This window comes from Pristiophorus japonicus, chromosome 13, assembly GCF_044704955.1.
Source record: "Pristiophorus japonicus isolate sPriJap1 chromosome 13, sPriJap1.hap1, whole genome shotgun sequence".
Taxonomy (NCBI): Eukaryota; Metazoa; Chordata; class Chondrichthyes; family Pristiophoridae; genus Pristiophorus; species Pristiophorus japonicus.
The window spans coordinates 83585434-83597905 of record NC_091989.1 but is presented as its reverse complement, the minus strand read 5'-3'; the positions used below and the strand labels follow the sequence as shown (position 1 = coordinate 83597905).

The 12472-nt window shown below is 58.6% G+C and overlaps 1 protein-coding gene across 1 annotated transcript in view; it reads right to left on the bottom strand.

The window, feature by feature from the left end:
* LOC139278132 (soluble guanylate cyclase 88E-like) overlaps positions 1-12472 on the bottom strand; it is a 379171-nt gene that overhangs the window by 224628 nt on the left and 142071 nt on the right. The window contains exons 4-5 of the mRNA XM_070896788.1: positions 9769-9903; positions 7509-7632 (exon numbers count right to left, since the gene is read on the bottom strand). Coding sequence (XP_070752889.1) covers positions 7509-7632; positions 9769-9903 — 259 coding nt within the window. The remainder of the gene's footprint in view (positions 1-7508; positions 7633-9768; positions 9904-12472) is intronic.

Here is a 12472-nt window from a genome sequence, read left to right as displayed (position 1 = left end):
AGATGGGGATATGGGGAGAGAGGCGGGGGGAGATGGGGGAGAGAGACGAGGGCGAGATGGGGGAGAGAGACGGGGGAGATGGTGGAGAGAGACGGGGGGGAGATGGGGGAGAGAGACGGGGGAGATGGGGGAGAGAGATGGGTGAGATGGGGGAGAGAGACGGGGGGAGATGGGGGAGAGAGACGAGGGAGAGATGGGGGAGAGAGACGGGGGAGATGGTGGAGAGAGACGAGGGGGAGATGGGGGAGAGAGACGCGGGGGAGAGAAACGGGGGGGGAAGAGAGACGGAGGGGAGATGGGGGAGAGAGACGGGGGGAAGAGAGACGGGGGAGAGATGGGGGAGAAAGACGGGTGGGGGAGATGGGTGGGGGAGATGGGGGAGAGAGACGGGGGGAAGAGAGGCGGGGGTGGGAAGAGAGACGGAGGGGAGATGGGGGAGAGAGACGGGGGGGGGAGATGGGGGAAGAGACGGGGGGTAGATGGGGGAGAGAGACGGGGGGGGAGATGGATGAGAGAGATGGGGGGGAGATGGGGGAGAGAGACGGGGGGCAGATGGGGAGAGAGACGGGGGGGAGATGGGGGAGAGAGACCAGGGGGAGATGGGGGAGAGAGATGTGGGGGAGAGAGACATGGGGGAGATGGGGGAGAGAGATGGGGGGAGATGGGGGAGAGAGATGGGGGGAGATGGGGGAGAGAGATGGGGGAAAGAGACGCGGGATGGGGAGAGAGACGGGGGTGGTGGGGAGAGAGATGGGGGGAGATGGGGGATATGTTGGAGAGAGGCGGGGGGGAAATGGGGGAAAGAGACGGGGGAGATGGGGGAGAGAGATGGGGGAGATGGGGGAGAGAGACGGGGGAGATGGTGGAGAGAGACGGGGGGGAGATGGGGGAGAGATACGGGGGGAGATGGGGGAGAGAGGCGGGGGTGGGAAGAGAGACGGAGGGGTGATGGGGGAGAGAGACGGGGGGGGGAGATGGGGGAAGAGACGGGGGGGAGATGGGGGAGAGAAACGGTGGGGGGAGATGGATGAGAGAGACGGGGGGGAAATGGGGGCGAGAGACAGGCTGAGATGGGGGAGAGACATGGGGGGGAGATGGGGGAGAGAGACGGGGGGAGATAGGGGAGAGAGATGGGGGAGATGGGGGCGAGAGACGGGGGGGAGATGTGGGAGAGAGACGGGGGTGAGATTGGAGAGAGAGACGGGGGGGAGATGGGGGAGAGAGACGGGGGGGGAGATGGGGGAGAGAGACAGGGGGGGGGAGATGGGAGAGAGAGACGGGGGGAGATGGGGGAGAGAGACGGGGGGGAGTTGGGGGAGATAGATGGGGGGGATATGGGGGAGAGCGATGGGGGGAGATGGGAGAGAGAGATGGGGGAGATGGGGGAGAGAGATGGGGGGGGAGATGGGGGAGAGAGACGGGAGGAGATGGGGGAGAGAGACGGGGGCGGAGATGGGGGAGAGACACGAGGGGGAGATGGGGGAGAGAGATGGGGGAGATGGGAGAGAGAGAGATGGGGGAGAGATGGGGGAGAGAGCCGGGGGTGAGATGGGAGAGAGATACGGGGGGGAGAGAGACGAGTGGGAGATGGGGGAGAGAGACAGTGGGGAGAGAGACGTGGGGGAGATGAGGGAGAGAGAAGGGGGGAGATGGGGGAGAGAGACGGGGGGGAGATGGGGAGAGAGACGGGGGGAGATGGGGGAGAGAGACGGGGGGAGATGGGGGAGGGAGATGGGGGGGAAATGGGGGCGAGAGACAGGCTGAGATGGGGGAGAGAGATGGGGGAGAGACATGGGGGGGAGATGGGGGAGAGAGACGGGGGGAGATCGGGGAGAGAGATGGGGGAGATGGGGGCGAGAGACGGGGGGGAAATGTGGGAGAGAGACCGGGGGGAGATGGGAGAGTGACACAGGAGGGAGATGGGGGAGAGAGACGGGGGGTAGATGGGGGAGAGACGGGGGGGAGATGGGGGAGAGAGATGGGTGGGGATATGGGGGAGAGCATTGGGGGGAGATGGGAGAGAGAGATGGGGGAGATGGGGGAGAGAGACGGGAGGGAGATGGGAGAGAGAGACGGGTGGGGGTGATGGGGGAGAGAGACGGGTGGGAGAGAGACGGTGGGGGGGAAGAGAGACGGAGGGGAGATGGGGGAGAGAGACGTGGGGAGAGAGATGGTGGGGGGGAAGAGAGACGGAGGGGAGATGGGGGAGAGAGACGGGTGGGGAAGATGGGGGAGAGAGACGGGGGGGAGAGAGACTGGGGGGGAAGAGAGACGGGGGTGAAGAGAGACGGAGGGGAGATGGGGGAGAGAGACAGGGTGGAAATGGGGGAGAGAGATGGGGGGGAGATGGGGGAGAGAGACGGGGGGAGATGGGGGAGAGAGACGGGGGGAGATGGGGGAGAGAGACGGGGGGGGAGATGGTGGAGAGAGACGGGGGGGAGGTGGGGGAGAGAGACGGTGGGGAGATGGGGGAGAGAGAAGGGGGGGAGATGGGGGAGAGAGATGGGGGGGAGATGGTGGAGAGAGACGGGGATGGAAATGGGGGAGAGAGGTGGGGGGGAGATGGGGGAGAGAGATGAGGGGGAGATGGGAGAGAGAGAGATGGGGAGAGATGGGGGAGAGAGCCGGGAGTGAGATGGGAGAGAGATACGGGGGGGAGAGAGACGAGTGGGAGATGGGGGAGAGAGACAGGGGGGAGAGAGACGTGGGGGAGATGGGGGCGAGAGACGGGGGGGAGATGGGAGAGAGAGACAGGGGGGAGATGGGGGAGAGAGACGCGGGGAGATGGGGGAGAGAGACGGGGGGGAGATGGGGGAGAGAGACGGGGGGAGATGGGGGAGAGAGATGGTGGGGAAATGGGAGAGAGAGACGGGGGGAAGAGAGACGGGGGAGAGATGGGGGAGAGAGACGGGGGGAGATGGGGGAGAGAGACAGTGGGGAGATGGGGGAGAGAGATGGGGGGAGATGGGGGAGAGAGACGGGGGGTGGGGCGAGAGACGGGTGGAGATGGGGGAGTGAGATGGGGGGTATATGGGGGAGAGAGACGGGGGAGATTGGGGAGAGAGACGGGGGTGAGAGATGGCGGGGGGAAGAGAGACGGAGGGGAGATGGGGGAGAGAGACGGGGGGAAGAGAGACTGAGAGATGGGGAGAGAGACAGGTGGGGGAGATGGGGGAGAGAGACATGGGTTGATGGGGGAGAGAGATGGGGGGAGATGAGGGAGAGAGACGGGGGGGGGAGATGGGAGAGAGAGACGGGTGGGGGAGATTGGGGAGAGAGACGGGGGGGAGAGAGACAGCGGGGGGGAAGAGAGACGGAGTGGACATGGTGGAGAGTGACGGGGGACGGGATGGGGGCAAGAGACTGGTGGAGATGGGGAGAGTGATGGGGTATATGGGGGAGAGAGATGGGGGAGAGAGATGGTGGGTGGGGAGAGAGACAGGGGGGAGATGGAGGAGTGACACAGGAGGGAGATGGGGGAGAGAGACGGGGGGTAGATGGGGGAGAGACGGGGGGGAGATGGGGGAGAGAGACGGGTGGGGGAGATGGGGGAGAGTGACGGGGGTGGAGATGGGGGAGAGAGACGCGGGGGGAGATGGGGGAAAGAGACGCGGGGGGAGATGGGGGAGAGAGACGCGGGGGGAGATGGGGGAGAGAGACGGGGGGAGATGGGAGAGAGAGATGGGAGGGAGATGGGGGAGAGAGACGGGTGGGGGAGATGGGGGAGAGAGACGGGGGGGAGATGGGAGAGATGGGGGTGAGAGACGGGGGGTAGATGGGGGAGGGAGACGGGGGGAGATGGGGGCGAGAGACGGGTGGGGGAGATGAGGGAGAGAGACGGGGGGAGATGGGGGAGAGAGACGGGGGGGGGAAGATGGGGGAGTGAGATGGGGGGGATATGGGGGAGAGAGATGGGGGGGAGATGGGGGAGAGAGAGGGGGGGATGGGGGAGAGCGACGGGGGGGGAGATAGGGGAGAGAGACGGGGGGGAGATGGGGGAGAGAGGCGGGGGGAGATGGGAGAGAGAGATGGGGGAAAGAGACGCGGGATGGGGAGAGAGACGGGGGGGTGGGGAGAGAGATGGGGGGAGATGGGGGATATGGGGATAGAGGCGGGGGGAGATGGGGGAGAGAGACGAGGGCGAGATGGGGGAGAGAGACGGGGGAGATGGTGGAGAGAGACGGGGGGGAGATGGGGGAGAGAGACGGGGGAGATGGGGGAGAGAATTGGGTGAGATGGGGGAGAGAGACAGGGGGAGATGGGGGAGAGAGACGAGGGAGAGATGGGGGAGAGAGACGGGGGAGATGGTGGAGAGAGACGAGGGGGAGATGGGGGAGAGAGACGCAGGGGAGAGAAACGGGGGGGGAAGAGAGACGGAGGGGAGATGGGGGAGAGAGACGGGGGGAAGAGAGACGGGGGAGAGATGGGGGAGAAAGACGGGTGGGGGAGATGGGTGGGGGAGATGGGGGAGAGAGACGGGGGGAAGAGAGGCGGGGGTGGGAAGAGAGACGGAGGGGAGATGGGGGAGAGAGACGGGGGGGGGAGATGGGGGAAGAGACGGGGGGTAGATGGGGGAGAGAGACGGGGGGGGGGAGATGGATGAGAGAGATGGGGGGGAGATGGGGGAGAGAGACGGGGGGCAGATGGGGAGAGAGACGGGGGGGAGATGGGGGAGAGAGACCAGGGGGAGATGGGGGAGAGAGATGTGGGGGAGAGAGACATGGGGGAGATGGGGGAGAGAGATGGGGGGAGATGGGGGAGAGAGATGGGGGGAGATGGGGGAGAGAGATGGGGGAAAGAGACGCGGGATGGGGAGAGAGACGGGGGTGGTGGGGAGAGAGATGGGGGGAGATGGGGGATATGTGGGAGAGAGGCGGGGGGGAAATGGGGGAAAGAGACGGGGGAGATGGGGGAGAGAGATGGGGGAGATGGGGGAGAGAGACGGGGGAGATGGTGGAGAGAGACGGGGGGGAGATGGGGGAGAGAGACGCGGGGGAGAGAGACGGGGGGGAAGAGAGACGGAGGGGAGATGGGGGAGAGAGACTGGGGGGAAGAGAGACGGGGGAGAGATGGGGGAGAGAGACGGGTGGGGGAGATGGGTGGGGGAGATGGGGGAGAGAGACGGGGGGGAGATGGGGGAAGAGACGGGGGGGAGATGGGGGAGAGAAACGGTGGGGGGAGATGGATGAGAGAGACGGGGGGGAAATGGGGGCGAGAGACAGGCTGAGATGGGGGAGAGACATGGGGGGGAGATGGGGGAGAGAGACGGGGGGAGATAGGGGAGAGAGATGGGGGAGATGGGGGCGAGAGACGGGGGGGAGATGTGGGAGAGAGACGGGGGGGAGATTGGAGAGAGAGACGGGGGGGAGATGGGGGAGAGAGACGGGGGGGAGTTGGGGGAGATAGATGGGGGGGATATGGGGGAGAGCGATGGGGGGAGATGGGAAAGAGAGATGGGGGAGATGGGGGAGAGAGATGGGGGGGAGATGGGGGAGAGAGACGGGAGGAGATGGGGGAGAGAGACGGGGGGGGAGATGGGGGAGAGACACGAGGGGGAGATGGGGGAGAGAGATGGGGGGAGATGGGAGAGAGATACGGGGGGGAGAGAGACGAGTGGGAGATGGGGGAGAGAGACAGTGGGGAGAGAGACGTGGGGGAGATGAGGGAGAGAGAAGGGGGGAGATGGGGGAGAGAGACGGGGGGGAGATGGGGAGAGAGACGGGGGGAGATGGGGGAGAGAGACGGGGGGAGATGGGGGAGGGAGATGGGGGGAAATGGGGGCGAGAGACAGGCTGAGATGGGGGAGAGAGATGGGGGAGAGACATGGGGGGGAGATGGGGGAGAGAGACGGGGGGAGATCGGGGAGAGAGATGGGGGAGATGGGGGCGAGAGACAAGGGGGAGATGTGGGAGAGAGACCGGGGGGAGATGGGAGAGAGAGACGGGGGGGAGATGGGGGAGAGAGACGGGGGGGAGATGGGGGAGAGAGACGGGGGGGAGATGGGAGAGAGAGACGGGGGGAGATGGGGGAGAGAGACGGGGGGGAGTTGGGGGAGATAGATGGGGTGGATATGGGGGAGAGCGATGGGGGGAGATGGGAGAGAGAGATGGGGGAGATGGGGGAGAGAGATGGGGGGGAGATGGGGGTGAGACGGGGGGAGATGGGGGAGAGAGACGGCGGGGAGATGGGGGAGAGTGAAGGTGGGCGAGATGGCAGAGAGAGACGGGGAGGAGATGGGGGAGAGAGACGGGGGGGGAGATGGGAGAGAGAGACGGGTGGGGGTGATGGGGGAGAGAGACGGGTGGGAGAGAGACGGTGGGGGGGAAGAGAGACGGAGGGGAGAAGGGGGAGAGAGACGGGGGGAGAGAGATGGAGGGAGGGAAGAGAGACGGAGGGAAGATGGGGAGTGAGACGGGGGGAAGAGAGACGGGGGAGAGATGGGGGAGAGAGATGGGTGGGGGAGATGGGGGAGAGAGACGGGGGGTAGAGAGACGGGGGGGGAAGAGAGACGGGGTGAAGAGAGACGGAGGGGAGATGGTGGAGAGAGACAGGGTGGAGATGGGGGAGAGAGATGCGGGGGGAGATGGGGGAGAGAGACGGGGGGAGATGGGAGAGAGAGACGGGGGGAAGAGAGACGGTGGGGGGAAAGAGAGATGGAGGGGAGATGGGGAGAGAGACGGGGGGGAAGAGAGACGGGGGAGAGATGGGGGCGAGGGACGGGTGGGGGAGATGCGGGAGAGAGACGGGGGCGAGAGAGACGGCGGGGAAGAGAGACGGGGGTGAAGAGAGACGGAGGGGAGATGGGGAAGAGAGACAGGGTGGGGATGGGGGAGAGAGATGGGGGGGGGAGATGGGGGAGAGAGACGGGGGAGAGATGGGGGAGAAAGACGGGCGGAGGGAGATGGGGGAGAGAGACGGTGTGGGGAGATGGGGGAGAGAGACGGGTGGGAGATGGGGGAGAGAGACGGGGGGAGATGGGGGAGAGAGATGGTGGGGAGATGTGAGAGAGTGACGGTGGGCGAGATTGCAGAGAGAGACGGGGGGGAGATGGGCGAGAGAGACGGGGGGGGAGAGAGACGGTGGGGGGAAAGAGAGACGGAGGGGAGATGGGGAGAGAGACAGGGTGGGGATGGGGGAGAGAGATGGGGGGGGAGATGGGGGAGAGAGACGGGGGGGAGATGGGGAGAGAGACGGGGGGGAGGTGGGGGAGAGAGACGGTGGGGAGATGGGGGAGAGAGACGGGGGAGATGGGAGAGAGAGACGGGGGGAAGAGAGACGGGGGAGAGATGGGGGAGGGAGACGGGTGGGGGAGAGAGACGGGGTCGGAGAAAGACGGGGGGAAGAGAGACGGAGGGGAGATGGGAGAGAGAGACGGGCGTGGGAGAGACAGGGGGAGTGAGACGGGGGGGTGAGACCGGGGGAAGAGACAGGGAGAAACGGAATGAGATACAGGGGGAGAGGGAGACACGCGATGGGATGGCGATACGACAGGGGAGGCGAGGAATTACCTGTCTGAAGACGATGTTAAAGGGGAAGAGCTCAAAGAAGAAGTCACTGGTGAAGGGTAGCATTTCCTGCTCATCCGTGTCCTTCTCCTGAATGTAGCGATAGGCTGAGTTATCAAAGTTCAACCTGGTTAGTGAAACAATAGCAGCAGTGAAAGACCCGACTGAACTCAACCAACACTTCCAACACGAAAACCGCATGATGTTGTGTTTGAGTTCACACGACGGGCGCTGCTCATTCTGGTTCATGCTATTTTGGGGGCACCATTTTGGTGTGTTGTATAAAAGCACAGTTAAGTTAATTAGATTTCTTTACAAACGCAGTAAAATTTGGTGACGAGAACGATCCAAATTAGCCTCCCTATCGGCCTGCCTTTCTTCTCCACACTCGTAGACCTTCCAATCCCATGGCCGAGATGGATAAAAAGCTTTTCTATGTACATCACGGTGAGGGGTTAGACGGTGTCAACGTGCAATTATCCACTGCCTTGGCACCGAAGGCCAACGCATCTTTGGTCAAATAAGAACTGAAGAAATAGGAGCAGGAGTAGGCCATACGGCCCCTCGAGCCTGCTCCGCCATTTAATATGATCATGGCTGATCTGATCGTGGACTCATTGAAGTAATAACTTGCTCTTCGATTTTTTCTGCCAAAGTGCATAATCTCACACTTTCCAACATTAATCGAAGACACGGAGTCCTACGACAAAGCGGTAAGTGCCCTGGAGAACTCTTTTGCGTCAAAGAAAAGTATCATGATGGAGAGATACCAATTTTGTAAAAGGGGGCAAGGGAACGGTGAACCAATCAAACAGTACATCATTTCATTAACTGAACTGGCCGCTACGTGTAACGTTGGAGCACTCACAGAGGAAATGATCAGGGAGTAAATTATTGAGAAAACAACGGTCCTCCGCATTTGGGAACACTTGCTAATGGAGGATAAATGGGTCATTGGCAATCAGTAACTGGTGGGGTGCCGCAGAGATCGATGCTGGGTCACCATCTATTTACAATCTATATTAATGACTTGGATGAAGGGACCGAGTGTAATGTAGCCAAGTTTGCTGATGATACAAAGATGGGTGGGAAAGCAAATTGTGAGGAGGACACAAAAAATCTGCAAAGGGACATACACAGCCTCAGAGTTGGCAAAAGTTTGATTGCTGGAGTTTAATGTGTGAAAATATGAGATTATCCACTTTGTCAGAAATAATAGAAAAGCAAATTTTAATTTAAATGGAGAAAAATTGCATAATGCTGCAGTACAGAGAGACCTGGGGGTCCTTGAGCATGAAACATAAAAGGTTAGTATGCAGATACAGCAAGTGATCAGGAAGGCAAATGGAATCTTGGCCTTTATTGCAAGGGGGATCGAGTGTAAAAGCAGGGAAGTCTTGCTACAGTAATACAGGGTATTGGTGAGGCCACACCTGGAGTACTGCGTACAGTTTTGGTCTCCGTATTTAAGGAAGGAGGCAATTCAGAGAAGGTTCACGAGGTTGATTCTGGAGATGAGGGGGCTGACTTATGAAGATAGGTTGAGTAGGTTGGGCCTATACGCAATGGAATTCAGAAGAATGAGAGATGGTCTTATTGAAGCATATAAGATAATGAGGGGGCTCGACAAGGTGGCTGCAGAGAGGATTTTTCCACTCATAAGGGAAACTAAAACTAGGGGACATAGTCTTAGAATAAGGGGCCGCCCATTTAAAACTGAGAAGAGGAGGAATTTCTTCTCTCAGAGGGTTGTAAATCTGTGGAATTCTCTGCCCCAGAGAGCTGTGGAGGCAAGGTCATTGAATATATTTAAGGTGGAGGTCGACAGATTTTTGAGCAATAAGGGAGTAAGGGGTTATGGGGAGCGGGCAGGGAAGTGGACCTGAGTCCATGATCAGATCAGCCATGATCTTTTGAATGGCGGAGCAGGCTCGAGGTGCCAAATGCTCCTATTTCAAATGTTCTTATGTTCTCAGGAGCTGCCATCTTACACGTTTGGCCACTGACTTGGAGGCAAAGTGATATGGGACGTGTGAGTGGGGGACGGATTCCCCAATACCCTCTGTCCACTATTGCCTGACACCCACTGGAGCCCAGGGGTAGATGGTCCATGGCTGGACTTTCTCTCTCACTGAAGGTTAGACCGGCTTTGCCTCTCCCGGCCTGATATTGGCTCTCAGTCTGACTATTGCTGCCGCTGTGTGTCTCGAGGTGGACAGGAGTCTACCCTACCCTTCCCTTCCCTTCCCCGCCGCTCCCTTACCTCATGGTGACGTGTGAATAATCGCCCACCGACTGCTCGGACAACACTTCCACGTGAATATCGGTGTCGTAGAACTGTTTCCCCATCTGTCGCAACTGTCCCATCGCATAGTGCAGGTAGCCTTTCCGCTTACTCCTGTCCACAGCAAGCAGAGACTTCAATCAGCATCACTCAATCATTCACTCAGGGTCACTCAGAGTCACTCACTCAGGGTCACTCATTCAGGGTCACACATTCAGGGTCAATCACTCTGGGTCAATCACTCTGGGTCAATCACTCAGGGTCAATCACTCACGGTCATTCGTTCAGAGTCAATCACTCAGGGTCACTCACTCAGGATCAATCACTCAGGATCAATCACTCAGGGTCAATCACTCAGGGTCAATCACTCAGGATCAATCACTCAGGGTAACTCACTCAGGGTCACTCAGGGTCAATCGCCCAAGGTCAGTCACTCAGAGTCAATCACTCAGGATCACTCACTCAAGGTCAATCACTCAGGGTCACTCACTCAGGGTAACTCACTCAGGGTCACTCACTCAGGATCAATCACTCAGGATCAATGACTTAGGGTCACTCACTCAGGATAAATCACTTAGATCACTCACTCAGGATCAATCACTCAGGATCAATCACTCAGGGTCACTCACTCAGGGTCAATCACTCAGGGTCAATCACTCAGGATCAATCACTCAGGATCAATGACTCAGGTTCACTCACTCAGGGTCTGTCACTCAGGATCAATCACTCAAGAGCACTCACTAACAGTCAATCACTCAGGATCAATCACTCAAGGGTCACTCAGTCAGTGTCACTCAAACAGGGTCAATCACTCAGGGTCACGCACTCAGGGTCACTCATTCAGGATCACTCACTCAGTATCAATCACTCAGGGTCACTCATTCAGGATCACTCACTCAGTATCAATCACTCAGGATCATTCACTCAGGGTCAATCACTCAGGGTCACTCATTCAGGATCACTCACTCAGTATCAATCACTCAGGGTCACTCATTTAGGATCACTCACTCAAGGGTCACTCACTCAGTGTTACTCATGCAGGGTTAATCAGTCAGGGTCATTCACTCAGTGTCAATCACTCAGTGTCATTCACACAGGGTCAATCACTCAGGGTCACTCACTCAGGATCAATCACTCAGAGTCACTCACTCAGGATCAATCACTCAGGATCACTCACTCAAGGGTCACTCACTCAGTGTCACTCATGCAGGGTCAATCACTCAGTGTCATTCACACAGGGTCAATCACTCAGGGTCACTCACTCAGGATCATTCACTCAGGTCACTCACTCAGGATAAATCACTTAGATCACTCACTCAGGATCAATCACTCAGGATCAATCACTCAGGGTCACTCACTCAGGGTCAATCACTCAGGGTCAATCACTCAGGATCAATGACTCAGGTTCACTCAGTCAGGGTCTGTCACTCAGGGTCACTCATTCAGGATCACTCACTCAGTATCAATCACTCAGGATCATTCACTCAGGGTCAATCACTCAGGGTCACTCATTCAGGATCACTCACTCAGTATCAATCACTCAGGGTCACTCATTTAGGATCACTCACTCAAGGGTCACTCACTCAGTGTCACTCATGCAGGGTTAATCAGTCAGGGTCATTCACTCAGTGTCAATCACTCAGTGTCATTCACACAGGGTCAATCACTCAGGGTCACTCACTCAGGATCAATCACTCAGAGTCACTCACTCAGGATCAATCACTCAGGATCACTCACTCAAGGGTCACTCACTCAGTGTCACTCATGCAGGGTCAATCACTCAGTGTCATTCACACAGGGTCAATCACTCAGGGTCACTCACTCAGGATCATTCACTCAGGTCACTCACTCAGGATAAATCACTTAGATCACTCACTCAGGATCAATCACTCAGGATCAATCACTCAGGGTCACTCACTCAGGGTCAATCACTCAGGGTCAATCACTCAGGGTCAATCACTCAGGATCAATGACTCAGGTTCACTCACTCAGGGTCTGTCACTCAGGATCAATCACTCAAGAGCACTCATTCACAGTCAATCACTCAGGATCAATCACTCAAGGGTCACTCAGTCAGTGTCACTCAAACAGGGTCAATCACTCAGGGTCACGCACTCAGGGTCACTCATTCAGGATCACTCACTCAGTATCAATCACTCAGGGTCACTCATTCAGGATCACTCACTCAGTATCAATCACTCAGGATCATTCACTCAGGGTCAATCACTCAGGGTCACTCATTCAGGATCACTCACTCAGTATCAATCACTCAGGGTCACTCATTTAGGATCACTCACTCAAGGGTCACTCACTCAGTGTCACTCATGCAGGGTTAATCAGTCAGGGTCATTCACTCAGTGTCAATCACTCAGTGTCATTCACACAGGGTCAATCACTCAGGGTCACTCACTCAGGATCAATCACTCAGGGTAACTCACTCAGGGTCACTCAGGGTCAATCGCCCAAGGTCAGTCACTCAGAGTCAATCAACTCAGGATCACTCACTCAAGGTCAATCACTCAGGGTCACTCACTCAGGGTAACTCACTCAGGGTCACTCAGGGTCAATCGCCCAAGGTCAGACACTCAGAGTCAATCACTCAGGCTCACTCACTCAAGGTCAATCACTCAGGGTCACTCACTCAGGACCATTCACTCAGGTCACTCACTCAGGATCAATCACT